Source organism: Saccostrea echinata, unplaced genomic scaffold (assembly GCF_033153115.1).
Source record: "Saccostrea echinata isolate AGI-Se365-2 ecotype Australia unplaced genomic scaffold, CSIRO_AGI_Sech_v1 ptg000051l, whole genome shotgun sequence".
NCBI lineage: Eukaryota > Metazoa > Mollusca > Bivalvia > Ostreida > Ostreidae > Saccostrea > Saccostrea echinata.
In genome coordinates, this window is record NW_026889800.1 from 5,569,076 (window position 1) to 5,583,072 (window position 13,997).

The 13,997-nt window shown below is 31.4% G+C and overlaps 1 protein-coding gene across 1 annotated transcript; it reads left to right on the plus strand.

Annotated features, from left to right (window-relative positions):
* The first annotated feature begins 12,591 nt into the window (after positions 1-12,591).
* Positions 12,592-13,653, plus strand: LOC133203501 (uncharacterized). Its single transcript, XM_061339276.1, has 2 exons — positions 12,592-12,720; positions 12,852-13,653. The coding sequence occupies exons 1-2, from the start codon at positions 12,592-12,594 to the stop codon at positions 13,353-13,355; spliced, it is 633 nt and encodes a 210-aa protein (XP_061195260.1). The 3' UTR covers positions 13,356-13,653.
* Positions 13,654-13,997: the final 344 nt, after the last annotated feature.

A 13,997-nucleotide genomic window follows, 5' to 3' on the forward strand; every position in this document is an offset into this window, starting at 1 on the left:
TTGTCGAGGAAATGAATATGAAGTGTATTCTTTGGTCTTACAAGTTTAACGCATTTCTATTCTTAACTCTTTTAAATATGTAAAGGCAAAAGTAGTATACAACCTCATGTAAATGCAAAAAGCATTTCACAATATCGTTTTTTTTTTTCACGATTGTTTTTTTTTAATTACAATATACAAAAAATATACAAAAATATTACAAAATTACAATGTAAACCAGCATTTTGTAACACTTCTGTATTTATTAATCACAATTTGTATAGATATAGATATAAAAAAAACCCATCAAAGACCAGTCCTAGTGCATCTAAATAAATTACAGAAGAAATACAAAAATGCTGCAACTAAAAACTAGGATTTTTAAAATTGTCAATTAAATCTGTATACTGTTGGATGGAGTAAAACAAAATCGATTCAACAGATTATAATCTGATTAAAGGGGATACTTTAGATGATATAATCCCATGTATTTGGTTCCAAGCGGTTTTCAAGTTTAAAATTACTAAACTAAACTCGTGATCCTCTCATGAATCTTACCTAACACTGAATCTTCAAAACAGGGTATCCATGTCATACAGAATACATCTTAAATGGAAATATGAATTCAAAACTATAGATAACCCCATGCATTAACTGCAAGCTGTTTTATATTTGTTAATGAATAAATGAGAACGGGTGTCAGCTGTGTAAACATGTTACTGATTTGATCAAGACACCATAACAACACCTTGATTTCTATATTTTCTAAAATATTTTTAATAAATATAATTAAAGCTTACAGTGTAATGGATCGTTTAAGATAAATTCAATAATACAGGATATTCGCTGTACATGGGTTTTATTAATAAGGTCCTTTATGTTATGAAAAATAGTTTCCATCTCAAATACAAAAAATCAAATACAAAAACTATTACATCATAAGTTCTGGAGATATTTCAAATACTCATTCAATTACATGAATATTTACTTTAAAATTAAATAGCATTGCTGAAAGAGGGGTCTTTAAAAGCTGAATTTTCTTAAACATTCATAAATTTTTATGCTCGCAATAACTTTTTATGCTCGCAATAACTTTGTGTTTGTCAATAAGAAAAACATTTCACAATACTTGTAAAACAATCTATAAATACCCTTTATTTTTTCTTTCGTCGCACACTATAAATATAATAAATCTTATTTGATCATCAGCTGAATGATATACTTTGTTTTTCAATTTCAAGTTAAATATGCTATCATCGATTAATTATAGCTTTTTTGAATTATTCATAGCAATTCTATAGAACATTTAACTTACCTTTCAACTTTATCACGCATTTGATCCCTTTAATATTCTGAAAGTATGAGTTCCTTGAAAACCTTTATCCGAAAGAACTTTCTTCCAAATGAATATTATTTTAAATTCATATTAAGCAAGGTAGAAAATATCAATATTTCTTACAGTGTTTTAGACATATTTGGACTTGTAAAAAGGTATTGTGTTTGTTCTGAGAAAATATTGGGAAATGCTTAATTATTTGGATTTCTATTTTTTTTAAACATAATATTAAAATAAGATGTAGCTCAAGCACATTGGATAATGGTGGTATTTGAAGAAAGATTTTTTTTCAAGACAGAACTTAAAAACATTTTGTTCTGTGATCCTGTTAAATATTCAGAAATATTTAAGTCCCCATAAAAATACATTTCAAATTCTAAACATCAAACACACAAACATGTTTGCTTAATCTCAGTCTTTATCCGGTTTTTATTTCTTATATTACATAAGAGTTGGCCCACTGTCTGAACACTACTAGTATACTCTATAACAAATACATTCTTAAATATACTTAACCATAAGCGTGCTTCTATATACTTAGGTCAAATTAAATTTCAATATCAAAATCATTCATTTCCTCCCAAACACACCTTTTGAAATGCAGTACAAAAGTTTCAATACAGATCAGTATAAAAAGCATAAAAAACTGTTACAATGTTGGGCCCTTAATATCTTTTTCAGTCTGCTACATTTACTTCATTACATTATACCAACTTGAAGGTACTAAATTAAATTCAACATAGATTGATGCAAAGTTTTCCTCCTAAACAGCAGCAAATGACACTTTTATAGAGGAACTAAAAGAAATATAAGATAATTGAAAAATTGCCTTCCCGTTTTAATATAGGTATTACGTAACACAAAATATCTGCAGATCTTCAATTACTATCGTTTCAAAGGAAGGTCGGAAAATCCCTTGTTACATTGTTGTCTGGTTGAACTGTTCTTCAAACATCTAAACCAGTTAAAGTTCAGGTGAGGTACCGTGAACATAACATAGCGTAATCAACTCAAGTGATCGAATTAAAAGCTTTAGTTCTATAAACAAAGGATATTAACTCACTCTAAGCAGGTAAAGTAACAAATCATGTTTTGTTTTGTTTTTTTAAATATGTATCAATTAACGATATTTTTCACAATTAATCAAAGTTTCTGCCTTGATAATGGCGAACAGGAAGTTTGACAAGGAATTTCATGTGAATTTTGTGATATGGTGTTTAAAGTATTGTGCATTATTTTTCTTAGTATCATTTCAAAACCGTTAGGTCTTTGAAACATGTGAAAAGGTTTTGAAAATTAAGAAGAAACGATTAGCGTTGACAACACTCATGGTTTTAGTATTATTTCCACAATAACTATCTAATTTAATCAATGCATCAATATCACGGTGTAATAAGAAATGTAACAACAATTTCATTTTTTATTCGAACTTTGTGTAGTTTTGCATAATAGCAGATAATTACAATAATTGCAAAATATAATATCAAATTCTTGTTTTTTTTTTTTTTGTTTTTTTTTTTTTTGTTTTGTTTTTTTTTTTTTTTTACAAATAAATGATAAATACATGCAATGGGCATTTTTTTTTTAAATGAAGTAACTGTTATAAAGTATTCGCTTTAAGAAAAGTGGTTCAAATTAAAAAAAAAAACGCTATGGTACAAAATTATTTAATTGAAAATATATTGGTAGATATCCCATGGATTTGTTTTTTTAAATCAATTTTTCAGTTTAAAATCATTGTAACACATGGACTTCTCTTGATTCATACCTATTTATTAAGTCAAGTAATGACTGACTTTTTTAACACTTATTGTTAGGCGATTATTTACACACTGAATTGTCGACGGATTTTCCCGTTATTTCCCGATTATTTCCCGTCATTTCCCGATTATGACAAGGAGTAAACAGCGGGTGTGACTTGTCGACAGGATATGCTCATTCCTCCATGGCACCTGATCCCACCTCTGATATTTTAGAGGTCTGTTTTTTGCTCTGCTCCTGATTTGTATCGTTTCAATGGACTTTTGAACTTCGCTATGCACGATCTGCAACCTGTTTATATATATATAAACATATATAAACATATGTTACAGTAAATATGTGTAATCAGGAATTTCATGTATTTCCTGAATTTTAGGAAATACATGAAATTTCAATACTGCTTAGGAAATGCGTGTATTTACTGTTTTCAGTTAGGAAATACATGTATTTACTGAAATATTTAATACTTTTTTTTCACATATTTACTGACAGTGTTTTGGTAAAACCATGAACCGTTATTGTTGATGTACAGCTATTCAAATCTTACCCTTACCGACTAATACTCAGTGAGTAGAGTTCAATACCTTGTTGTACATACACTTAATTGAATAGCCCACAGATCTTTGGATGATTCACTTTCCATTTAAAATGGCTGATGAAAAGGAGAGGATTTTTACTCAGACATGCAGAGTATGTCAGATGGGTATTACAGATTTATTATGAATTACCAGGATCACTTAACCAAGTATTGCATCCTTGAAACATCTAAACGAGCGGTTGAAGTCGCTTATAAATTACTAACAAGTGTCTTCTTCGTTTTTGGTGCACCACATATTCTACAAAGTGACAATGGTCGAGAATTCACTGCAAATATTATACTTGAGTTGAAAAAAATATGGCCTGAATTAGTAACTGTTCATGGAAAACCCCGCCATCCGCAATCTAAGGGAAGCGTCGAAAGATCAAATGATGATGTTCATGACATGTTGGTAAGCTGGATAAGAGATAATCATACAACACAGTGGACCACTGGAATTAAGTTTGTTCAGTTTCAGAAAAATCGCCGTGATCATTCTGGGATTAAAATGTCACCATACGAAGCAATGTTTGGATGTGCTCCAAAAATTGGATTGTCATCCTCCTCTATCCCTGAAGAAATATTGCTCACTCTTCAACAAGAAGAAGATCTGCAAATTCAAGAGGACCAGAACAAGCCAACTGAAAACAACAACCCACAGATTTCCTCTCAAGCACAACATAGCAACCCTAATCTTAGTAAACATCTTACAGAAACAACAGAAGAGTTTCCATTAGAATTTGAACGAGAATACACAGTTTGTAATGGTCTCTTTCAAACAGATAAACATAATCAGAACAGTTGTGATATTTGTTGTCGATCACAGAACATTTAAAAAGAGCGCCATGCGAGTGCTACAAATATGTGTAAACAAGCAGACAAAATGATCACAAGAAGCAATCAAATGTTACGCCCCGTTCAAGTGCATGATAATGTAACAATACCGATTCCAGCTGTAGACAGAGGACGTGGAGACCCCAGAAATCTTCTTTTTCTCATCTTAGAAGTGGACGAGGCTAATGAACAGTTAAAACTGGGCACAAAACATGGTATTCTTCACGGAGCATTTTCTCGGAATCAGTTTTTCCATCATCTGTACATTCTTTAATTGTTGGAGACATTAATAACGAACATGAAATTAGTGTAAGGGAAGCCGCTCGGCTACAATCTGTTGGGGATGGACAAGGCTTCATGAAATGTACATGTAAAAGTGGCTGTATCAAAAGAACATGTAAATGCCTGAAAGTAAATTTACTTTGTAATTCGAGGTGCCACAACAGTCTGTCATGTCACAATAAGTAAACCTTTTTAAACAAAATGTATTTAACACATATGTTTCATTTTTATGTAAAACGCAATCTTGTATGATTTTTAAAATGTATTGAATTAGCACACAAAATAAAATTTTTAGATACCTTTATAGATGAAGTCATATTGTTTTTTATAAGGATGTTAATTACACAACTCAGGATCAGTGATTACATGTATTTCCTAAAACAGCCAGTAAATACAGGTATTTACTGAACGACTTAGGAAATACGTGAAATTCCTGACTACACATATTTACTGTAACATATACATACATACATACATAGAAAATACTGCTTGTACATGCACACAAGTTATATGATCGGTAAAAATAATATGATAAAATAAGGTGCTAATTCTAAAAAAAATAAATTATAAAATTTCAAAGTAAATCAAAGTTTTAAAGTATTTACCATTAGTTGGCTATAGTGATTTTATTGTTACAGGAGGAACATCTGACAGGCATTTTCAAAACACCTTTAACCCAAAAATGTTTCCTGGATAATTTTCTTCGTAATTACATTGCTGTAAATTTTATCTATAAAAATATACTGGATAAACACTTTAATGAAGTCTTTGAGACCTCTTCGATAGGGGATTGAATGATTCTCTGTTGTTTATTGTACCATTTGTCAAAAATCCTCGAATGTTACGATAAATATACCAATCTCACTCAATCAATCGTTAGGAGAAAAAGTAGAAAACAGTGGACACTGTTAATATTTGGATTAAATTACATGATTCTTTTCATTAAAATAAAATATGGGTCTTTTAAAGTTTATTTTTCCTTTAGCAGTCGTTTTTATTTTCATAAAGGTTTGCTCTAGAGTCTAGAAGTAAGGTCGCTGGTTTGAATCTACTGTGTGACGCAGAAACCGGAATAGATCTATAAACCAATGTCCCGTGTCGCTGTAGGTGCTGGCACGACAAAGATCCCTCACTGCTCAAAGATCTTAAGTGCCGAGTACAGGTCTAAATTTGAAGACCTCCAATGGCAAGTGGTGGCGTCTAAATTTGAGTGAAAATTTCCCAAACGACGTTTAACAAACATTTCCGAATCGCATTGAAGGTAACAAAAAAAAAAAAAAAAAAAAAAAAATTTTCAAAGATGAACATATTGCACTTCCGAAATTTTATCTGCTATATTCTATGTTGAAGAAAACCGATAATAGCTTCGAAAAATCTTTTCTTGTTCTAAACATATTTCATAAAATAAATCAAAAGGATTAGACCCATGTTCTAACAGCTTCCTGGTTTTCTCTCCTTCAATAAAACAATAAGTCATGCAAAATAATTCACAGAACTCTGAGTTGTACAAGAAATACATATAGAATTTTGTTCGATAACATAGCAATTTGAAAATCTACAGTTTCATCAATAACTTTATGGACAGCAACAAAAATAGTACCTTTAATCTGTAAAGGCAAATTTATCTCACCACATAATAATAGATTTATATCAATTAAGTGTCAAATTCATCAATAAAAAAGTGGTTAAAAAGATAGGATAAGGATAATTCTGACAAGCACAAAAGAAATGATATACATCTGTGAATTAATCACATGAACATAGAGGAGACTAATAATGATATTAATAATTATATTACTCATAGTTAAGTAAACATTGTGCCTTAGCGCTTTCCAAATAAATGAAGTGCTGTATTTTCATTCTTTTTATCAAAGCTGAAAGACACAGCTATACAAGAACAAATCAATTTTTGTTCTTACCAGATCATCTAGCACATTTGAGCATTGCCATTCCGCAAAAGCAAAATTCAGATACATGCAAAGACATGTTTGGCATTTTATTTACCAAATGCAACTGCATTTTATTTACCAAATGTAATTACGGATAACACAAATTCAATAAGACCCAATATAATATAATATAATCTCTTGTTTCCCAAAAGTGTAGTTATTTATTCAAACTGAAATATAAGTACCAGGAAAAGGTGCCTCAGAAATTGATCTATTACGTATGGCGAGTTAATTATATTTACATATATCTGAAGTTTAAATAAATCTATGTAACCTAATGCACTTTGTCGCATGCGTTCATTTTAAATAACATGTAGAAGCACACACAAGGATCTGAAATATGATAAACTCCCTCTTTTGATTTGATTCGACTGATTCCTTCATGGCAGATCAGCTGTAATGGCTTTTGTAAAAGTAGAGATACTTCTATAAGTTAATAACAGTCCGGTTTGTATACTATTTATTATTATCAAATTTGTACAGAAAGACACAATTAATGATGCAGACAATACTTGTTTAGTGCATTTCAATCTTTCTCTGCATTTCGTTTAAAATTACTTAAAATAGTCATGAGATATGAAAATTTCTATATAAAGAAATTTACCTTTTTTGCATATTGACATATAAGTAGACATAAGATATCTATTTACAATTCCCACTACATGTTGTAGGTCAATGTCTGACTGATATTTTGACCTCTATTGCATAATAACAAAGCTCTTTAAAGGCTCGTCTCATTCAAAAGGTATGTGTCTCGTCATTACGTATATTTCAAAGGATAAAGGGATCGACAAAACTGAGTAAACTTGTATGTACATAAAGACACCACAGAATTCTTGGATGAATAGCTTCCTAGTAATCTTATAAAAAGAACGTAATTCAAGAACACTTTTATTGATTTTTTTTCATAGGATTTGCCTATGCCTACGGTTTTTATTTTGGAGTTGGGGTTGGGAATGGAGGACAAACATTTTATATAGTTTTTCAAAATCGATCTTGGAGCTAGTAAAAAACGTAATCTAAGCTTTCACACCAAAATGCTTACCTTACTTCAAATGTCGCAGTCGTTTTTTTCTTTTAAAAAATCGGATTAATTTGAAATTTTGCAAATTTCAAATTAAAATTTCTACATGATTTTTTGATCATTATAATAACGCAATCATTCTTTTCTCAAAATTGAGTCTGCTCCAAAGCTACCCTATTCCGTACACTTCACTAATATTTGCTGACATACTTGCAGACGATGGGCCCGTCATTTTTCATGACCTTTGTGAGTGTATGGCAGTGCTGCTCCATGTTTTTGTTACACAATACCAAAGAGGTACAAAAGATCCACGTAACAAGCACTAGTAAAAGAGAAAAACGAGCCAGTGAAATGTCTTCTGTAAATACCGGGGAGCAAGATGTCAGCCCTGATCATATCGACGCCATGTAAGAATCTGATTTAAAAACATGTTTGAAGAGTGCAAGGTGATATGAAGTATAATTGTAACACATAACAATTAACTGTTTAACTTTACAAATACCTTACTAAACATTCACAAACACTATCAAAACTGGGTGATGGAGGAGAGTTTGCTCTAGCTGTATACTTGTTACAGATTACAGACATTTGGGATAAACTTTCTCGAGCAGAGTTTTGGGCAGCACTGTGTAGAGTCGTATATTGCCGGATATCACGATGTGTTCAGAGGAGATTGTCATGAAGAACTGGCAAAGGTATTGATTTCTGTAATTATCTCCAAATCAAGTGAATAAAAACATTATTGGACAATCAAAGCTGAATAGTAATTAACAAAGTAACCTATGTTTACAATGTTAATGCAACAGTGAATAAATAAATTAGAAAAAAATAATTTAAGAAATAACTAGATAAATAACAGTCAATATCATATGTTGTCAAAAATAATCAATGTCTATTCAGATAATCATTTTAACAGAGTCTCAACTATACTCTCCTACTACCCTGTAAGGACAGGTGTTCTGTGTTTTTGGAAAAGAGTAACAAGCCATCAGCTGTGATTTGTTTAAGTACAAGCGGCCTAAATGAAATCTGCCATGACAGTCTGTTAAAAGTCAACTGCACTGTTCCATTTCGTGTGACCTTAAAGTGTTCTGACCAACAAAATCATACAGATATTCAAAGAAATACAAATCAAGGTACATAATTATGTCCTGACCAACAAAATCATACAGATATTTAAAGAAATACAAATCAACATAAAAAATATTTATCCAAAAATGAAATAACACATTACATGAAGTATCCTTTTTCATGGCATCTATAAATTCAATTTCTATCATGCTAATCAGTGAAAAAGTTTATAATTTAATAACATGCTAATGTTATTTTAATATGTACCTATTGCATTAAACACTTCCTTCTAGTTTATGTTCATAAACTAGTAAAATATTAAACATGTTGTGCTTGCTTATATTTTGGTTACTAGTATGTAGTTTGTAGAAAAAAATCAAGAAAAGACAGATTTCATTCGATTAAAAAAATCCAAAATTCATTGAATGTCCTTCTTGTAGTTGCTGGTTCTGAAGCTGGATATTTAATTGGTGGTTTGTTAGGCGGCGTTATTGTGGGAATTCTGATACCACATCTTATTTACCTCTTACTTTACTTTCGGAAAAAGACATGTGTCATGTAAGTATATAAACGATGTAAAAATGAGAATCAGAAATGCAATACAACCCCAGTATATTGGGAATTTTTTTGTCAATTTTGATATTTTGAGATACCCCTTTTGAAAACCAGAATGTAGAATGTTATGATTTCTACATATAATGTTCAACATAGTATTCCTCGTCACATACTATAATTTGAACGAAAAGCCTATGGCAGGATTTTTATAATTTGTTCTGAAGTGCAAAAAAAAGTACTTTGTTATATAAATCTATAGTAAATGTACCTGTATTTTGAGATGGTTCCTCAAAATAACCACACGATATATTTTGCTTAAATTTTTGCTTGTATACTGAAGTTATTGTCAGTTACATTTTGTATAAAAATAAAGAGTTTTTCTATTGTAGTTTTACATCCCCCCCCCCCTCTGATACTTGCTGACATTCAAATGTCAAATGTATCATATATGATAAGTTTTTTTTTTAAACTTGGAATATTATTATATCAAATTGAATACGACTCCTGTGATCGATATTTATTTAACTTAATTTGATCAAAATAAAAAAAAAGCGTTAAAGAGGGAAGGATCTGTTGAGTGACATCACATACCTGAGGGAACTGAATACTAATAACTTAAGGCTCTTCGGGATGGATGATTTAAACAGGTAGAGACCAATGGTGCCTAAGGGATATAGAATAGCTCGTTTGGGATATTATATCCCAAATGGAATATACATTTAGAGTGCAAAAAATGGGGGGATAATTTGGTTTATATATTGTAAATCCATATGGATATAAACTGAATGCAATAAATTTTAGCGGATCCTCGGATCTTCCGAGGGACCAAGCCCCTCTAAACAGTGGGTATACAGAAAAACTTTTGAAGTATTTTGATGCGGATATATAATATTTATACTAGATAAAAATTTTAATATAAAATAATATAGTAAATGAATGTCTCATTTGGGATATTACATTTTGGTGATTGGTCTCAACCTGATTAAAGAAAAATTACTTTTCGCGATCGACTCTGTTGATCCTTGATAGTTATAAGAATGAGAGTTATTTCCCTATAGATAAGAAAGTCAAGAGTATTGATGAAAACCTGAGTGTCACTATTTTGTCACTATTTTCTTATGCTATTAACCAAATGAAGAATTGAGAAAGAACTGCGAACGATAGTATTGTTCTCCCGCCTACCTCCAAGTCAATTTTCGAAAGTTAACCTGTTGAATGATTTTTCATATCTATATAGATATTCATATGAATTTTCATAAAACATTACTTTTTTGGGAAAACAAAGAGAGATAACTCTATAATTTTTGTAAAACTCGTGTTTTTCACAATAGAAATCAACGGAAAACGGAAAATATTTTTAAAACATCCCCCCCGTGAAACAAAAATTCCTTTTTACAGGTAACATGGACTGTCATTTCACATATTCATACCAAAGCTTTTTGTGTTTCACGGGGGGGGGGGGGGGGGGCGGGGGGGGCATATGTTTACAGACAAAAAACTACAAAAATGTCTGGTTTTTTCATCAATTTTAAAGGGGTTTACGACTAAAACATTGTATTTTATTAATAATATCTGTTTATTTTATTTGAGTAAAACATAAAAAATTTAAGGGACATTTATTCATATCCAAGAATATTTTAAAATGTGGTGTTGCTTTAAAGCCCGATTTCAATAAAATATATCGTCCACCCCCCTTATATAAAGAGCTGGAATTAGGGGTAATTAACTATTTAACACTTGAATTAAAATTATCAGTCAATTACCATTGAACTGTTCTTTGCATTCAGCAAAGATTTTACGGCCAAATTGCCATTAGTATTGAATTAAATGGGTGTAAAATGTGGGCGGGAATCAAGAGTTGGCGTGCGTAGTTCTTCCACCCTGCGTCGTGAAATCAGTAAGCATGACTTCAAAAATTTGAAGTAGGACTGCTTAGTACTTAAGTAATCATTAAAAGGAAGAGTTTCGATGAATGTAATATAATTATATTGTGATGAAATGTGTCCTATCCTAAAGTCCATATCCTGAAAAATAATTTTCAGATGTTGGTAGAGAGTTAATACTTATTATTCAATGGAAGCATTTTACAAATTTAGATGACCATGAATAAAGGGGAAGCGTTTTAAAGGTGCAATTTATTTTCAATATATGGTCAACTAAATAAAACTCTGGAGACTAAACCCTGCAAAAAAGGGTCAAGAAATTCAAATTGGTAAAGGGCAAACCAACTGAAAATATTTTTTTCCCAAAGCCCATTAGTTATTAGGATACAATATATTTTCCTTCGGCCTGAATCCTAATTCAGCTAGACATAAATGTGCGAATGTTGGTAGAGAGTTAAATACTCTTTATAATCATGGGATTTGTTCATAAATAAAGGGAGAATTAATATTATTGATGTTGCGATGTATTTCCGATATAGGACCTGCTACCCTTACAAATTAAAGTTTGCTTTAGTTACAATAGTAGCAAGGTATTTACTATATTTTAAAATCAAAGTGTTACTATGGCCAATGTATTTTTACTATGTATTTGAAATTATGATACTTTTTTCTCTCTAATTCTTATTTGATCTGAAAAGAAATACTTCACTACTTCATATTCATATTTTTATAATTACTTCATATTTCAAATATTATATCCAAAATTTACAAAATTGGATTGTAATTTAAGAGATAATAAGGCTCGAAATATAATAAAAATTAACATGATTAAAGTGAATTAACGTTTCATATAAAATCAAAGTATTAAAATATGTATTATAGTAACCATTGGTTAGTAAACTTTAGTGAGTTTTTACGAAATTCCACTCTGGATCCTTCCTGAATTTTACAATGGTAGAGAGCATACTAACTCTAAATATTTCCTTGCCAACTGTCCATTATTGAGTTTAGGATACACTTTATTTTCACTATAAATTACAACTTGTTGCCACCCTGGGTTTTGAATCCAGAATCAAAGGAACATGAATAAAATAATGCTGACAAAGGACTAGACCTTCAAAATCACCATTTCTCTCGTTATCCATAAATTCTGCCTACGTTAAATTAGTCTTCATTGGTTTAATTATTTCAAAAAAGAAGCAGAGAAGTTACGAACGATGACGGACGAAAACTCTAAGTCACAAGATACCAAAGAAATTCATGCCGTCAGACACTTAAAAAAATGAAATTCAATAAAATTTGACTTCCGTTTTTCTTTACCATTCTAAAGATGCAAAGTCATGCTAAAATGGAGAAAAGAAGAAAATACACGCTATCAAGATAATGTTGAAAATGAGACAAGAACTCAATCTACGAATGATGAAACTGATAAATATACGACCATTCAAGACGCACAAGTTCGTGCTAAGGTAAGTCAATGTCATGCATATATCATCTACAGAATAATGAAAACAAGAAAAAGAGTTTTCTATGAAAGAAAAGTTTTGTTTGTATCTACAAGTACATTGCACTCCAACGTACTTGTTCTTTTTTTCAACAGAGCAATGTTTATCGAGATACTATACATGATATTAATACAAAGCCATTACCAAGAACACCTCACAGACACTCAGCTTCAAATGGACGCATTCCAAATGCCCAAAACGATTCCTTATATAACGATGGAGCTTTTGAAATAGACATAAATGCACAAGAAGAATACCAAGACCCTTTTCCTGAATCAAAGTGGCCTAAAAATTGTCACATTAACTTATTGAAACGCGCAAAATCAGTAACAAGCAAAGAGGAAACTAGCGGTATTCCTTCTTATGTTACTATTATTGGTGAAGGGGAGAGTAGCGATTTCAAAGTTGTACACAAGTGTTCATCTTGCCAGAAAAAGAGTTTATTTAAAATCAAGGAGCTAGAAAATGAAATTGAAGAAGTTCAACAGCTTGCTCCTGAAGAAACCGTCAGAGAGAGTCCCTATTTTATGTCAGAACAAACCGAAGATTCTGATATTCATAATTACAAAAAGATGAACGAAGCAGTCTCCGAGCTTTAATTCTAGAATGTTTTTGAAAGGGGAAACAAATGTAGTTATAGGACTTGGTGCTGTATTGTTTAGAATGAGTTTAGTATAACATACATTTCTATGCAATATAAAAGAGGTTCCTCAAGGTGTCTACCGTATGTAATAAAGTTGATTCCATTGTTTAATTTCGGTATACTTTTGTGTATTTAATCACGACAACACTGGGTTACTGTAGAGGTTTGTAGAATGTTAGCTATTGTTAGAAGGATTCTATTAGTGACCGATTAGGTCAGAGTGGTCAAATTAGGAAGCGGTAACATCAACAGGATGCCACGTTTTTTCTTGTCCTACTGATATGTTCTAGTGTTAGGGAATATTTCAGTTATAAGGACAGTCACTGTTAAACGGGTAGCCATTGGAATAAAGAAGGATTGTTAGACTGGCATACATATTTTCCTTATCTCCCTAGTCGTGTGAGAGGGGTGTTTGGCACATTTTCATGATGGGAACAGTTCAGAGTCATGTGTGACGAGAACCAACATCATGGGGGGGGGGGGGGGCATGCGGGTGTTGAATAGGGAATGTTTGAAGTAGAGGGTCAACCAGGAGTTTGAGACCATCGAGTCCAGGGCTTAATTACGTTTCAGATTAACATCCTGTTGCAGAGGGGAG

Bases quoted from the DNA above. Each gene is read 5' to 3' on its own strand.
- LOC133203501 (XM_061339276.1), top strand. From the start codon at position 12,592: ATGCTAAAATGGAGAAAAGAAGAAAATACACGCTATCAAGATAATGTT. The intron at 12,721-12,851 runs GTAAGTCAATGT...TTTTTTCAACAG, and splicing joins ACGCACAAGTTCGTGCTAAG to AGCAATGTTTATCGAGATAC.